The sequence below is a fragment of the Hypanus sabinus genome, unplaced genomic scaffold (assembly GCF_030144855.1).
Source record: "Hypanus sabinus isolate sHypSab1 unplaced genomic scaffold, sHypSab1.hap1 scaffold_550, whole genome shotgun sequence".
In the NCBI taxonomy this organism is placed as follows: domain Eukaryota; kingdom Metazoa; phylum Chordata; class Chondrichthyes; order Myliobatiformes; family Dasyatidae; genus Hypanus; species Hypanus sabinus.
In genome coordinates this window covers 110,824-126,975 of record NW_026781411.1, presented here as the reverse complement: position 1 = coordinate 126,975, position 16,152 = coordinate 110,824, and the positions used below count along the sequence as shown (strand labels likewise).

At 43.4% G+C, this 16,152-nt stretch overlaps 1 protein-coding gene across 4 annotated transcripts; it reads right to left on the bottom strand.

Annotated features, from left to right (window-relative positions):
* Positions 1–7,060: 7,060 nt before the first annotated feature.
* Positions 7,061–14,713, bottom strand: LOC132389374 (oocyte zinc finger protein XlCOF6-like). 4 transcript variants are annotated; one of them, XM_059961892.1, is made up of 2 exons: positions 13,491–14,713; positions 7,061–11,566 (listed from the first exon to the last, which is right to left on the bottom strand). In XM_059961892.1, the coding sequence occupies exon 2, from the start codon at positions 11,241–11,243 to the stop codon at positions 10,290–10,292; it is 954 nt and encodes a 317-aa protein (XP_059817875.1). In that variant the 5' UTR covers positions 11,244–11,566; positions 13,491–14,713; the 3' UTR covers positions 7,061–10,289. The 4 variants fall into 4 exon arrangements, with proteins under 4 accessions (XP_059817875.1, XP_059817874.1, XP_059817876.1 ...); XM_059961891.1 differs by having other exon boundaries at positions 13,976–14,713; XM_059961893.1 differs by having other exon boundaries at positions 13,988–14,713.
* Positions 14,714–16,152: the final 1,439 nt, after the last annotated feature.

The following is a 16,152-nucleotide window of genomic DNA, read 5'->3' as shown; positions in this document are numbered from 1 at the left end:
AAGAAACCCGCAAATGCTGCCGATCTGCGGGAAAACACGATCACCTTTCGCTGGAGGGTCTCCCATGTGACCGGTGACTGTTCCTCGCCCTTCACATACCGCCCTACCCACCGCCGCATTACCCACATTATTTCATTGTTTCCCTATATCATTTCCATACGTATTTAGATTTTCCCTCCATACCTTCCCCGATCCCTTTCCCTCCTGCCCCAGGTCACAGAGTTCTCAGAGTTATAGTTTCGATTCACTTCCCATCCCGACACACAATTCAGACCCACACAGAAAATGAGCCGGTTTCTTTTAAATCAGTCAACACACACAAAATGCTAGTGGAACGCAGCAGGTCAGGCAGCATCTACAGGGAGAAGCACTGTCGACGCTTCGGGCCGAGGCCCTTCGTCAGTCCTGAAACATGGACAGCGCTTCTCCCTATAGATGCTGCCTGACCTGCTGCGTTCCACCAGCATTTTGTGTGTGTTCTTTGAATTTCCAGCATCTGCAAATTTCCAAATTTCCTCGTGTTTGTCATTTAAATCAGTCTATGTTTATAAACACTCATTCCTATTCACATTCCTCTAGCCTCAGTGGACAGGAACACTGAAACATTGAGTGAGAAACAACAGGAGGGGGCATTCGGCCCCTTTAACCATCAGCAAGATGGAGGCTACTCTCCCATCTCATCCACATGCTTCTACCGATCCTCATTTTCTCGATCCCTTGGGTCTCCACAAATCTGCCAGCCTCTGTTTTATGTGAGGACGATCACCGAGTCTTCAATACCCTCTGTGGTGTGGATTTACAGACATTCACCACCCTCGGAGTGGAGTCATTTCCCCTCATCTCAGTCCCGACATTTTCACTGCCATCATATTTGACCTACTAAAATGAACCACTTCACACTTCCCAGGGCTGAACTCCATCTGCCACTTCTCAGCCCTGTTCTGCATTCTATCAATGTCCCGCTGTAAAGTCTGACAGCCCTCCACACTATCCACAAAACATCCAACCTTTGTGTCATCAGCAAACTTACCAACCCATCCCTCCTCATCCAGGTCATTTATAAAAAAACACAAAGAGTAAGGGTCCCAGAACAGATCCCTGAGGCACTCCACTGGTCACCGGCCTCCATGCAGAGTATGACCCATCTACAACCACTCTATGCTTTTAGTGGGCATGCCCGTTCTGGATCCACAAAGCAATGTCCCCTTGGATCCCATGCCTCCTTACTTTCTCAATAAGCCTTACATGGGTTACCTTATCAAATGCCTTGCAGAAATCCATATTCACTACATCTACTGCTCTTTCTTCATCGATGTGTTTAGTCACATCATCAAAAAATTCAATCGGGCTCGTAAGGCACGACCTGTCCTTCACAAAGTCATGCTGACTATTACTAATCATATTATACCTCTCCAAATGTTCATATCCATAGCGACTTATCCAACTTGATGCTTTCCAAAAGCTGCAGCACATTCTCTTTCTTAATATCTACATGCTCAAGCTTTTCAGTCTGCTGCAAGTCATCAGTACAATCACTAAGATCCTTTTCCGTAGTGAATACTGAAGTAAAGTATTCATTAAGTATCTCTGCTATTTCCTACGGTTCAATACACACTTTCCCACTGTCACACGATATTTCAGAGTGAAAGGTGAAATATTTTTGGGGAATCTGAAGGGGGATTCTTCACTCAGAGGTTGGTGAGAGTGTGGAATGTGCTGCCAGTGGAAGTGGTGGATGTGGGTTGAAGTTAGACACTAAAGAGAAATTTGGGTAAGGACATGGATGGGAAGTGTATGCAGGTTGTTGGCATTAATAACAAAAACGGGTCGGTATTGACTAGAAGGGCCGAAAGGCCTCTTTCAGTGCTGCTGGGCTCTGCATCTCTAATAATATTCTGATTTGTAATTTCCACAGTCATGTGCTTTGCTACTAATTACCGAATGGGTGTAGAGGCTGCCCAGTGACTGTTCCTGTGATCAAAGTCACGGAGACGTCTCATCACTGAGCAGATAATGTCTTCTCCATTCCCTTTCACTCAATCCATCACTCAACACCTTCCATGTTCACAGGAAATCACAGAACTCACAGAGAAGGAAACCGTGACAGAGGATTCCCCGCGTTTCCTCAGACCTGGTGATGGGGAAAGGCTCCCAGTCCCAGAGAGTGATGTGGGAATCAGGAATGATTTGGCAAAGTTGGACAAAATGCTGAAAAGATTTCTGCAGCTCGTATGGTAAAGCAATGCACCGAACTGAAAATAACATTGAAATATTGCTGACGTAACAAAGAACTTCAACAAACTAACCCTGCAATATGGTGTAAAATCCCGCTCCCCATACTAATACGGGTTATACAGACCAAACAACAAACTGCCGGAGGAACTCAATGGGTCGGACAGCATCTGTGGAGGGAAATGGACCGTCAACATTTCGGGCCGAGACCCTCCCTCTGAAGTGAGAGTGGACGGGAAATAGTCAGAGAAAAGAGGTGAGGGGTGGGGATGGGGCAAGAGCCGGGGAGTGAGAGGTGGATCCAGGTGGGGGGGGAGGTGGAAGGTGGAAATAGTGAAAAGGGTGGGACGTCAGTAGTTGGGGCAACACAGGGCTGCAGAAAGTTTAAATTAATTCCATAGAGGATGAACAAAAAGGTTAGAGAGTATTTGTTACAGAGAGTGCAATGAAGATACACCTAACTGATCCCTGGAGTGGTGGGGTCATAACTTGAAGAAAGATCAAATGTGATAACTCTAAGTGTCATTTAGAGAATCGAGGACTGAGATCTTAACACATTGAAATGCAGAACATCATTACCGGTTGAATCAGGGATCCCAGTCTCTGAAAAAGGGGATGGGAATCGAGCCCGTGAGTCTGTGACCTGGAGGTGGAGGGAAAGGGATCGGGGTAGACATGGTGTGGAAAAGTAGACATGTATCTGGTATAAATATGGAATAATGTGGGGAATGCGGCGTATGGGTCAGGCAGTGTGTGAGGGGAGAGGAGCAGAGACACCGGTTCAGCAGGGAGTCCCTCCACCCGTCACCTGATCCCGTTTCCTGTTCACTTTTTTCTGCAGATCTGCAGCATCTGTGGGTCACTGCTCTACGTGTACTTGCAGCTTCATCTTTCACCCGTTCATACAAGTCAGTGAGATCCGGATCTGTCACATCCTCTCGTTGTGGGTGGACAGCGTTTTTTTTCCCTGCATTATTTTCTGCATGTTTCATACACAGTTTCGACGTGCTGAAGTGCTGCCAACGTTTCTGGGTGTCTGACCCATTGATGTGAGAATTTAGCCATTTGTATTTATCTGAGTTTCTCAGAAATGTGTAAAGTTTAATTCAGCTTCACTTCAGAATTTCCAAACAACAACCCAGTCAGTCAAATAGTTCCACAGAATTAAAAGTTTCTTAGATTTTTATTTTTTCTATTTTTGAACTATATATATATTCTTATTTTAAATCACAATTGTTAAAATCTTTTGTTAAGAATTAGGTTCTACTGCTACCACAGAGACAATAAATTTCATGGCACATTTCCCCTTTCATGAGTTATATTTCATGGGTTGAATTTCCCCTTGGGGATGAATAAAGTATCTATCTATCTATCTATCTATCTATCTATCTATCTATCTATCTATCTATCTATCTATCTATCTATCTATCTATCTATATGCCGGTGCTATTAAACTTGATTCTGATATTGATATGGGAGACCCACCACCGGTCACCTGATCCCAGTTACTGCAGATCGTAATGTGAGATTGAAGCATTTTCCATATATTTGCTTTCCACAGAAATGACAACAGTTCAGTTTCCTTCTGAGGTTCTGGAGCAGAAGCTCAGTCTGTCTAATATTTCCACAGAATTAAAATGGGGAAATTTGTTTATCATCATCACGTACTGAGCTATAGTGAAAATCTTGCCTGATGTACCATCCACACAGATCGATACATTACGACGGTACATTGAGCTGATATACAACAAAAAAATAACTGTAACGAAGCATTATGGCTGCAGAGAAAGTGCAGTGCAGATAGACATATGGTGCAGGGTCACGCCGAGTTACATTGTGAGGTCGGGTCCATTTTATCATTCATTTGGCTTATAACTGCAGACAGGAAGCCACCTTTCAGCCTGGTGTTACGCACTTTAAGGCTTTTGAATCTCTCCACCAATGTGGGAGCGGGTTTACAGCAAAAATGTCCAGGTTGTGAGGGTCTTTGAGTACATGACCTGCTTTTCCGAGGGAGGGGAAGTGTAGGAAGAGTCCATGGAGGGGAGGCTTGTTTCTCTGATGTTCTCTGCTCTCCAAAGTTCTCTGCAGTTCCTTGCAGTCATGGGCAGAGCAGTAGCCATACGAAGGCGTGAAGTATCGACAAGAAGCTCAGAGACCTCGGCCTTCACCCTGCCTTGTGTCGCTGGATCCTGGACTTGCTGTCAGGTCGCCGCAGGTGGTAAGAGTGGGCTCCATCTCCTCTGTCTCTCTGACCCTCAGGACACATAACCCAGAGGGTTGTCTCTTTAGCCTTTTCCTTTACTCTCTGTGCTCCCATGACTTGTGTTGCCACCCACAGCTCCAATTTGCTAATTAAATTTGCTGACAGCACTACATTGATTGGCCTAATCTCAAAAAATAACTTTCAATCGATCAAATACCTCCTGACAAGGCTCGGTCCAAACAAACTTTTCAACCTTCTTCGGGTGATTGGTCAGAGGAAGAGCGATAGCAGCCAAGTTCTTCCAGAACTTATGATAATATCCAACCATTCCCAGAAACCTTCTGAGAGCCTTCTTAGCAGTCAGAATAGGAACTTGAGAAATTGCCTGGTCTTTTGCCCGAACAGGAGCCAACTTGCTTTGACCTACAACATAGCCAAGACAGGTCACAGTGGCATGGCCATATTCACTCTTAGCCAAGTTAACTGTAAGTTTGTCCTGGGAAAGCCTGTCAAACAGCTTTTCTACTCAGGGTTATGCTCTTCCCAAGTGTCACTCCCTGTGACTAAGTCATCAATATAGGCATCTGTGTGTTCTAATCTCGAATTACAGAATCAATCATTCTCTGGAATGTTCCTGGAGCACTTTTCTTTCCAAAAGGTAAAACATTGTATTCATACAACCCAGATGGTGCCATAAATGCAGAAATTTCTCTACCTCTGTCCATCAATGGAACACACCAATACCCTTTCAACAGATCAATCTTTGTAAGATATTAGCTATTCCAACCTTATCGATGCAATCATCTATCCTAGGGATAGGATAGGCATCTGTTTTTGTTCCTGCATTTGCCTTCCTATAATCAGTGCAAAATCTAGCACTGCCATCAGGTTTGGGCAGGGTGAGCTCCAACCTGATGCTGAAGGACTAATAATACCATTTTTCAGCATATATTCAATTCCTTGCTCAGCCTATTTACACTTTTCATGTTCATGCAATATGGGTGTTGTTTAATCGGTTTAGCTTGACCATTATCTATGCCGTGTACTGCGACTGTGGTTGTTTGGGAACATCGGGAAAAAAATCTTTCAACTTCAGAATTAATTCCGTCAGCTGTTGTTGTTGCTTTGGCTGCAGATCAGTCAACTTGTTAGCAATGTTTTCTGGAACTACCGAGTTCATTCATCTAACTGGGACCATGTTTGGCTTGTGAAAAGTCTCAGACGAGTCAATTGTTTCATTCTCAGGGTTACCAGATTCATATGTTTTGACAACAACACTCACAGATGGTGCCTGCTTCTCAAAATAAGGCTTTATTATATTTATATGTACCACCTGTGTTAGTTTACGTTGTTCAGGAGTTTTAATAACATAATTCACATCATTGTTGAGAGACTATTTGAAACGGTTCATTGAATTTCACCTGTAGTGGATTCATCAACATTGAAGATAAGGTAAGCACATTATCCCCCACCTGGTATTTTCTTTCGCAAGCCCGCTTATCAAACCAACACTTCATTTTGTTTTGAGAAATCTTTTAAGTTTTGTCTTTCTAGAATGTTGGCTTCATGCAGTGTATTTTTGAACTTTAAAACATAGTCTAACAGGTTAACATGTACATCCCCATCAATCCACTGTTCCTTTAACAAGGTCAAAGGTCCCCTCACTCTGCGACCAAATACAAATTCAAATGGACTAAAGCCCAGTTAATCCTGTACCAACTCTTACTGTGAACAAAACCAAATACATTCCTTCATCCCAGTCTTTTTCATTTTCATCATGGTATGTCTTAATCATTGTTTTGAGGGCAGAATTAAATCTTTCCAAAGCCCCTTGTGATTCCAGATGGTATGCAGTTGATGTAATTTGTTTAGTTCCCAGTTCATAAACTACCTGCTGGAATAATCCAGATGTAAAATTACTTCCTTGATCAGACTGGATTTCTTTAGGCAAACCAGATAAAGTAAAAAACTTGGTAACAGCCATTGCCACAGTTTTAGCTTTAATATTTCTGAGAGCTATTGCCTCTGGGAATCTGGATGTAGTACACATAATAGTTAGCAGATACTGATGGCTAGCTTTAGTCTTTGGCAAAGGGCCATCACAATCCACTATAAATGTTGAAAACGGTTCACCGAATGCAGGTATAGACCACAGTGGGGCCACTGGTCTGACCTGATTAGGTTTACCCACAACTTGACAAGTGTGACAGGTTCTGCAAAAGGTAACAGCAACTTTCCACAAATTAGGCCAGTAGAATTATTTCATAATCCTGTTTACAGTTTCATTCACTCCAAGATGTCGACGTAAGGGCATACTGTAGGCCAAAGTTAAAATTTCAGCCCGATAAACTTTAGGAACTACAACTTGGTGTACAATTGCCCATTCCTCACTCGCTGGTATAGTAGGTGGCCTCCACTTCCTCATTAACACTCCATCCTTGAGATAATACCCTACTGGCACTTTCTTAATCTCATTATCTGAGAGAGCTGTTTCTTTTGAAGCTTCAATCTCAGGGTCTTGGTTCTGTTCTGCTATAATCTCCTTCCTAGACAGGGATAAATCTTTCTCATCAGACTTACGACTGAATCCTGTTGAAACAATGAAGGCGGAAAAGTCCCTGACGAGTCATCATAACCTGAATCCGGATTTTGGCTATCATGGGTATCAGAATCATGCTGCACAGAACTCACTGCATCGGCAGACTTTTTAGCCATACTTCGAGTTCCTGGGCAGGAAGGATAAATGGTAAAACCCATCTGTGGGTCGACAGTGGTTGGCTTAGTTGTCAACAGCACTGCAGGAACAACTTTATCATTTGCCAGGTCATTCCCTAACAGCAAAGTAACATCTTCCACTGGTAAACTGGAGCACAATCCTATCTCAACAGGTCCTGAAACCTATCCTGATTATAAAGTTACCTTGTGCAACAGCACGGAAACAACACCGCCCCCAAAGCCTTGAATAAGATTTAACCCACCAGTGTTAGACTCATCACCAAACTTTAGAACACTGTCTAATGCAAGTGACTGAGAAGCCCCAGTATCTCGAAGAATTTTCACTGGTACTGGGGTTGATTCTTCATTTACTAATACAAACCCATCTGACATAAAATGATCGAACACCTTCTTAACTCGGTCAGACCTCTCAGTCCTTAACTGAGCCTCAACAGAATATTCAGAACCCTGTGGGTTTATAGGTGCTTCAACATACTGACCACGGGCATTTGGGACTGCCACCTTTTCCATTTTCTTCTTCAGGACAGAACAATTAGCCATCACATGACCAGCTTTCTTACAATAGTAACAAGCAAGACCAGAATATTTCACCTTCAACTGTTTCCCTTCATCCTTACTCTTGTCACTAGTCCCAGCTTTAATTTCTGGTTTACCCTGGTGATCCCTGCTACTCTTTTGGAAGCTCTTATTCGGGGTAAACTTAACCTTATGAGTTAAAGCAAACATCTGCTAATCTAGCAGACTCCTGCAAAGTGGCAGCATCATTTTCATCTAAATATCTCTTTATGTCATCATAGACGCACCTTTTGAATTCTTCTATTAAAACCAACTCTTTCTATCTGTAAAAATCATCATTTATATTTTTATATGTGCACCAGCGGTCAAAACACACAAACTTCTCAGAAGCAAATTCCATGTAAGTCTGTTTCATAGATTTCCTCCAATTTCTAAGCCTTTGTAAGCTTCTGGAACCAACACATAAGCTTTGAGCACAGCCTGTTTCACAATGACATAATCAGCTGCATTTTCAATTGATAGGGCAGAATGTGTGTGTTGAGCCTTGCCCTTAATTATACTTTGTAACTAAAGAGTCCAGCTTCCTTTCGACCGCTTTTGACTTTCAGCCACTTTCTCAAAAGGCTGGAAGTATTTACCTACGTCGGTTTCATCAAATGGAGGGACCAATTTAACTTCCTGGCTGGCAATAAATGGTACAACCAACTCCTTTGAGACAGCAACTTCTTTCTTGAGCCTTAACTTATCTGTCAGAACATGCCTCTGTCTTTTTCCTTCTTCCCTCTGTTTGTCTGCTTCCTCAGCTTCAAAACACCTTTTTTTCTGCTTCCTCCCTCTGTTTGTCTGCCTCTCTAGCATCAAACCCCCTCTGTCTCTTTTTCTTCAGCCTCTAATCTAAGTACATCAGTCCTCAATTGTTCTAGTTGTAACTGGATCTCCTCTTTACTCACAGGAAACCTCTTTAACACTTCCTTATCAAATACCTTCATAGATATATAGTGCTCAACTATTTTCCTTTGAATTTCTGGCTTTCTCATAGTTCCCTGTGGCGTCTGCAATTCGCAGCCGCACCATCAGCCGGGCCTATTAAAGTGTCCTGTAGCCGACCGTCCTCCTGATAACCTGGGAAACGACTCAGTGGCTGCATGACACCAGCCTATGTAGATGGGGCTGGATAATTGGGTTCTGCTACAGCCAGAGGGGTGTTCTCTGGAGCTACGTCATTTATGGCATATTTTTTAAAGGAGAGGAATGTTTTCTGTCCCATGCAATTTACTATTGAATGGCCAGCATCCAATATAAGCCCACAACCAGGAACTGAGTGGTGTCTCTAGGTCTGAGGAGTATTTCGCTGCGTTGTTGTAACCCAGTTTTGTTCTGTTTAGCTGATTCAAGTTTAGAATCTAGAACAATTCTGTTGAGTTTATAAACATTTTGGGTAATAAAACCCCTATTTTTTCACCTTTACCTGCTCTCCCAGTTTTATGCTTACCCTGCTCCTTCACACCCCCTTACCTCATTGAGGTTCAATAGTCAGCAATTCATTCTTTTTAGCGTTTCCTAATACCTCAGGGGTTGGTGCTTCCAGAATTATATAAATATCCATTGCTGCTGATTTCCACACACAAATAAATCAAAAGGGATCACCCCATTCAACTCGATAATTAATCGATCAATATTTCCCCAAGTTTGTTCATATCCCGGACGCAGGATGCAATTTTGTTATGAACCGTAACGCTTTAGAAACAAACCAGCAGCAATAGACTACACCTGGAGTCTGGTTTTGATGTTAAAACCACTATCTTTATTAATAACTACTTATAATATTGTAATTTAAACAAGACAAACAGAAGTTAACAGTGTTATGTGAATAAATGTGTGTAAATATAACTCCCAAACTACTGAGCACGGGGGAAACAAGGAGTCTTGAGATAGTAAAGTGTGAAAGCTCAGTTCATCCACGGAATAGGTGATGAGGGAGATATTTGTAATCCGGGGTAAATGTCAAGAGAAGGCAATTATGTCGAATTCCACAGGTTCCATGGTGGTAAAGCGAGAGAATAATCGCTGTAGATTTTATCCATCGTCATTCCAAATCCAAATACGAATTATCACCAAAAGCAAATTGTCACAAGGGGTATCGTCACCACACCCAGGCAAGGGATAACACATCAGTGGTCTTCACATGATACCCCAAATCAGATCCACTCCTATGGATCAAACGAGGTGACAACCACACATTCGATGTACGATGAATCGATAATTAACCCACCATTGTGGGCATAGGAAAGTTCCAAAGATTGACCCTTGGCCTCCAGTTCCCTGGTTTCGATCCTTCCATTTTTCCTCCTTCGTCTCCGTCTGACTCTGAGTGTCTGTGTCCTCAGTTAAAACTAAACAAGTTGTGAGCGATGTAAACAAGCTGCAAGTCAGACTGATTCACCTTCTTAATCTGTCTCTCTCTTAAAATGACAGTCCACAGCAAACAAAACCCAGGGATTCATAACAACAGCCACTCCCCATTGTGAACTGACTGGTGTGCCAGTAATTGGGATGACTGAGTGAATCCTTTCCCACAGACTGAGCACGTGAACGGCTTCTACCCAGTGTGAACTCGCTGATGATTCTGTAGTTTGGATGACTGAGTGAATCCTTTCCCACAGACTGAGCACGTGTACGGCTTCTCCACAGTGTGAACTCTCTGATGTACCTTCAGTTTTGTTGAGCAAGTGAATCTCTTCCCACAGACTGAGCACGCGAACGGCTTCTCCACAGTGTGAACTCTCTGATGTACCTTCAGTTTTGTTGAGCAAGTGAATCTCTTCCCACAGACTGAGCAGGTGAATGGCCTCTCCCCAGTGTGAACTCGCTGATGTACCAGTAGGTTGGATGATTGAGTGAATCCCTTCCCACAGTCTAAGCAGGTGTACGGCTTCTCCCCAGTGTGAACTCTCTGATGTACCTTCAGTTTAGATGAGCAGGTGAATCTCATCCCGCAGTCTGAGCAGGTGAACGGCTTCTCCCCAGTGTGAACTCGCTGATGAATCTGCAGTATGGATGACTGAGTGAATCCTTTCCCACATTCTGAGCAGGTAAATGGCTTCTCCACAGTGTGAACTCGCTGGTGTCTCTGTAGGTGGGATGACAGTGTAAATCCCTTCCCACATTCTGAGCAGGTGAATGGCTTCTCTCCAGTGTGACTTCGCAGATGTCTCTGTCGGTGGGATGACAGTGTGAATCCTTTCCCACAGACTGAGCAGGTGAACAGCCTCTCCCCAGAGTGAACTCGCTGATGTACCAGTAGGTTGGATGACTGAGTGAATCCCTTCCCACAGACTGAGCAGGTGAATGGCCTCTCCCCAGTGTGAACTCGCTGATGTACCAGTAGGTCAGATGACTCACTGAATCTCTTCCCACAGACCGAGCAAGTGAACGGCTTCTCCCCAGTGTGAACTCGATGGTGTCTCTGTAGGTGGGACGACAGTGTGAATCCCTTCCCACAGTCTGAGCAGGTGAATGGCCGCTTCCCGGTATGAACTTGCTGGTGTGCCATTTGGTCAGATGACCGAGAGAATCCCTTCCCTGAAATTCAGCAGATGACCAGCCTCGGCCCAGTGTGATCGGACTGGTCTGTCCGCAGGTGGGATGCCAAATAGAACCCTTTCTCACACACAGAACAGATGAATGGCCTTGCCCAGTGGGAACTTGCTGATGTACCTTCAACTGAGATAACCGAGTGAAACCATTCCCACAGTCTGAGCAGGAAGGATGGTCGATTGAATCCCTTGCTCCACTTCTTAAATATCGGGACAGAGACAGCAAAATTGCCGTGCCGTATCTGAGATTCGTGGAGACAAATTCCTTCTCGTTTTTAACCTGTAAAAAGATTTACATAATCCATCAATTGGTTTAGGACAACATCTGAGATGAAATTACTTGAGTTGCCGAGGTTTGATCTCGTATCACACTGTTACAGTGATGTTAAACCCAAGTTGGACAAAGAAATCATCTCCTGACTGTGCACAGTGCTGGTATCTGGAATGACCATCAATTCTCTGATGCTCTTCCTGTCTCTATAAGAATGGGGCATTTCTGCCATCTCGAATTTGTGCCTTGGCTCAGTTTGACTCTCTCTAATGCTCGTATTCCCTATTCCTGCTGAGCAGCACGGGTGCCTGGCCCCACAGTATCTGAAACGCAAATAGTCTTTCTTGTCGTGCTGCTGGGAATTCTTTTATGTATTATTAACTTAAAGTGCCACCGTTTTAACGCCATATAAAAAATTCCTGCTGAGATGAATGGTTGGTCCACACAGCTGTTACAAGTTCATAGAGTACATATTAGAATTATTTCAGGATCCTGTCACAGTCGTAGAAAAATACAAAACAGAAACAGGCCCTATGTGCCATCGAGTTTGTGTTGAACCATTTAAACTGCCCAGTCCCATACCCCTGCCATCCAGGAACCTATTAAAAACCTCTTAAATGTTGAAATCGAGCTCACATACACCTAAAAAAGGCTCTAAGCATAAACAAGGAAATTATGCAAACAACATTTCCAGAAAAGTTGGGATATTTTCCAAAATGCAATAAAAACAGAAATCTCTGATATGTTAATTCACATTTACCCTTATTTTACTGACAAAAGTACAAAGAAAAGATTTGCAATAGTTTTACTGAACAACTTAATTGTAGTTTGTAAATACACAAATGTAGAATTTGATGGCTGCAACACAAACACACTCAACAAAAGTTGGGACAGAGGCATGATTACCATTGTGTTACATTACCCTTTCCTTTTAATAACATTTTTGAATCGTTTTGGAACTGAGGATACTAATTGCAGTAGATTTGCAATTGGAAATTTTGTCCATTCTTGCTTGATGTAAGACTTCAGCTGCTCAACAGTCCGTGGTCTCCGTTGTCTGATTCTCCTCTTCAAGATGCGCCATATGTTTTCAATAGGATATAGATCTGGACTGGCAGCAGGCCAGTCAAGCACACGCACTCTGTGTCTGCAAAGCCACGCTGTTGTAGCCCGTGCGGAATGTGGTCTGGCATCGTCCTGCTGAAATAAGCATGGACGTCCCGGGAAGTGACGTCGCCCTGATGGCAACATATGTCTCTCTAAAATCCTAATATATGCCTCAGTCAGTGTTACCTTCACATACATGAAACTCACCCATGCCGTGGGCACTGATGCACCCCCATACCATCACAGATGCTGGCTTTTGTACCTTTCTCTGATAACAATCAGAATGGTCGTTTTCACCTTTGGCATGGAGAACTCAATGCCCGTTTTTTTTCTTAAAACTAGCTGAAATATGGACTCATCTGACCACAGTTCCACAGTCTTTCAGTCCATCTGAGATGAGCTCAGGCCCAGAGAACTTGCTGGCGTTTCTGCATAGAGTTGATGTATGGCTTCCTCCTTGAGTAATACAGTTTCAAGTTGAATTTCCGGATGGAGCGACGGACTGCATTAAGTGACAATGGTTTTCCGAAGTACTCCCAAGGCCAGATGGCTACAATTGTCACAATAGCATGACTGTTTCTTAGGCAGTGCCGCCTGAGGGCTTGAAGATCACGTGCATTCAACAGTGGTTTCCGACCTTGCCCTTCACGCACTGAGATGTCTCTGAATTCTCTGAATCTTTTCACAATATTATGTACTGTAGATATTGAAAGACCTAAATTCTCTCATGAATTTTGGCACAAAGGGGTGAGCCACGACCCATCCTTGCTTGCAAAGACTGAGCCTTTGATGGACGCTACTTTTATACACAGTCATGATAACTCACCTGCTACCAATTAGCCTGCTTCATGTGGAGTCTTCCAAACCGGTGTTACTTGAATATTCTGTGCACTTTTCAATCTTATTTTAACTCTGTCCCAACTTTTGTTGAGTCTGTTGCAGCCATCAAATTCTAAATTTGTGTATATTTACAAAATACAATTAAGTTGGTCAGTAAAACTATAGAAAATCTTTTCTTTGTTCTTTTGTCAGTTAAATAAAGGTTCACGTGAATTAACATATCACAGATTTTTGTTTTTATTGCATTTTAGAAAATATCTCAACTTTTTTGGAAATGGAGTTTGTACACTGCTTTGAGGATTTGTTGGAAGTATACAGAATTATAAGGGTATAGATAGAGGTATTTGCAAGCAGCATTTTCCACTGATGTTGGGTGGGCTGACAAGCAGAGGTCATGGGTAAGTGACTTCACCATTTATACAATACAATACAGGCCCTTCGGCCTACAATGCTGTGCCACATATTACTTACTTTTGAAATTACCTAGAGTTTCCCATAGTCCTCTATTTTTCTGCGCACCATGTACCAGAAGCCTCTTAAAAGACACGATTGCATCCGCCTTCATCACAGTCGCCGGCAGCCCATTCCAGACACTCATCACTCTGCGTAAAGAAACTCAGCCCTCGTGGTGATATCACGTGCCAGGACGTGACTGGACAGAGTTCTGAGAATGCGCAGAAATGAAGAATGATCGAGAAGCATGGCAGTGTAAAACGTGGTTTTGTTGCTGTTAAATAAAAGGTCAATTCTTCCCTAATATAGTTTGTTATGAGTAACCCACGGTCCGTATAAAGAACACAACACCCCTGACATCTCCTTCGTACCTGCTTCCAAGCACCTTAAAACTGTGCCCTCTCCACGGGTTTTCTCTTGTTTGTGATTGGAGGTAGAACAAAGAAGATTTTCTCAACTGGTGATGTAAAAGATTTTGTTCTCTTTCGCCGAGTTCCTAATCCTTGCATTTAAATAGCTGGATCTCAGCTCTGTTTGAGAGATCCATCGGTTCCCATTCCCTCAGCAGCCGGAAGCTTCCCAGGGCCTGTGTACGGATCGTGGGGCTGAGAGAAGGGGAAGACAGCAGGACTGTCCCGGGATTGCGGGTCACGGTGTCCGGCATCAGAGCAATTGTTCCACACTCGGTGTTTAAGATAGCCGCCCGTAGATTCATTCTTACCTTGAACGCTCCTGCTGAGTCCTTTTGTATACAGCGCGCATGCGATCTGAATACGTCAACAACCTTGACGCCTGCGCATTTGATTGCTGGTTCAGAGGCAGAGAAATTTTAAACGCACTGTTTTATGGGTAATCACGGTGCCATAAAAAGTTCCTGCAAGCACCGGTTTTATGTCCACACCTCAGGGTTTTTTCTGTGTAGAAAACTCAGCAGCTCTTTTAACGTAGAAAGCGGCTCCCAAAAACAATATCAACAGGCATTCTGTTTATCTAATACCGAAGTACAACCCTCTTACAAATGAAGATATAAAACACAAACGATTCTGCAGTTGCTAGAAATACAGACACACACACACAAACCCACAATGCTGGAGGAACTGTGCAGTTCAGGCAGCAACTAAGCAGAGGAGTCCACAGTCTAGGCATGCTGAAGGGCTCGGCCTAAACGTTGTCTATTTATTCCTCTCCACATTTTCTGCCTGATATGTTGATTTCCTCCAGTATTTTGCAGAAATTGACCACTTTTTTTTCAATCAAGCAGTTTCCAAATGTGTCTGATCTTTCATTTGTAGCCACATCCTGCAGGTTTGGTTTGTCTTCTTCCTCCTCCTTGTAAACTCCAGGCCCCATCTCTTTCTGGAGCCCCAAATCCCTGACTGGCAAATTGGTTTCAGACTCTGCTCCATTCACTCGCTAGTCTGCTGTCAGACTTCAGAGGTGCATTGTAACAACCCAGCAGTTCGAAGCGAAGACCTTTGAAATTAGTGAGAATGACCTAAAACATTGAAAAGAGTGGGGAAGAAGGAGTTTAACCATCTTCGTCCGGAGCCCTGAACAACGTCACAACCACAGTGAGCTCATCGTCTTGTTCAGCCCGGAGACAATCATGCAGGAAATTCATGCAGGTGTATAAGATGATGAGAGGCATTGGTCGTGTAGATAGTCAGAGGCTTTTTCCCCAGGGCATAAACGGCTAACACGAGGGGGAATAGGTTTAAGCTGCTTGGAGGTAGGTACAGGGGAGGCGTCAGAGCCAAGTTTTTTTTTAAACAGAGAGTGATGTCTGTGTGGAATGTACCGCCAGCGTCGGTAGAGGCGGATAAAATAGGATCTTTTAAGAGACGCTTAGATAGGTACATGGAGCTTAGGAAATAGGTGGCTATGCGGTAGGGTAATTCTAGACAGTTAAGAGACTAAGTTACATGGTCGGTACGATATTGTGGGCCAAAGCATCAGTAATATGTTGTAGATTTCTATGTTTCTGTGAAATTCAAGGGAAATCTCCTATCCCACGGAGTAGTGACTAGTTGCAATCTGTCATCTCAGGGAGGGTGAGAGGGGAACGGCAGGGATAGATTTTCATATACTGATATGGAACAGAAAAATGGACAGGGACCAGCTGGGCCGAGTGGTCTCTCAAGTGAGACACGGGATTTGATACAAACTGATTTATCTTTCACAGCTCCACAATATTA

What these genes read in the sequence shown, in the direction of transcription:
- LOC132389374 (XM_059961892.1), bottom strand. Translation starts at nt 11,243, where the DNA reads ATGGCACACCAGCAAGTTCATACCGGGAAGCGGCCATTCACCTGCTCA.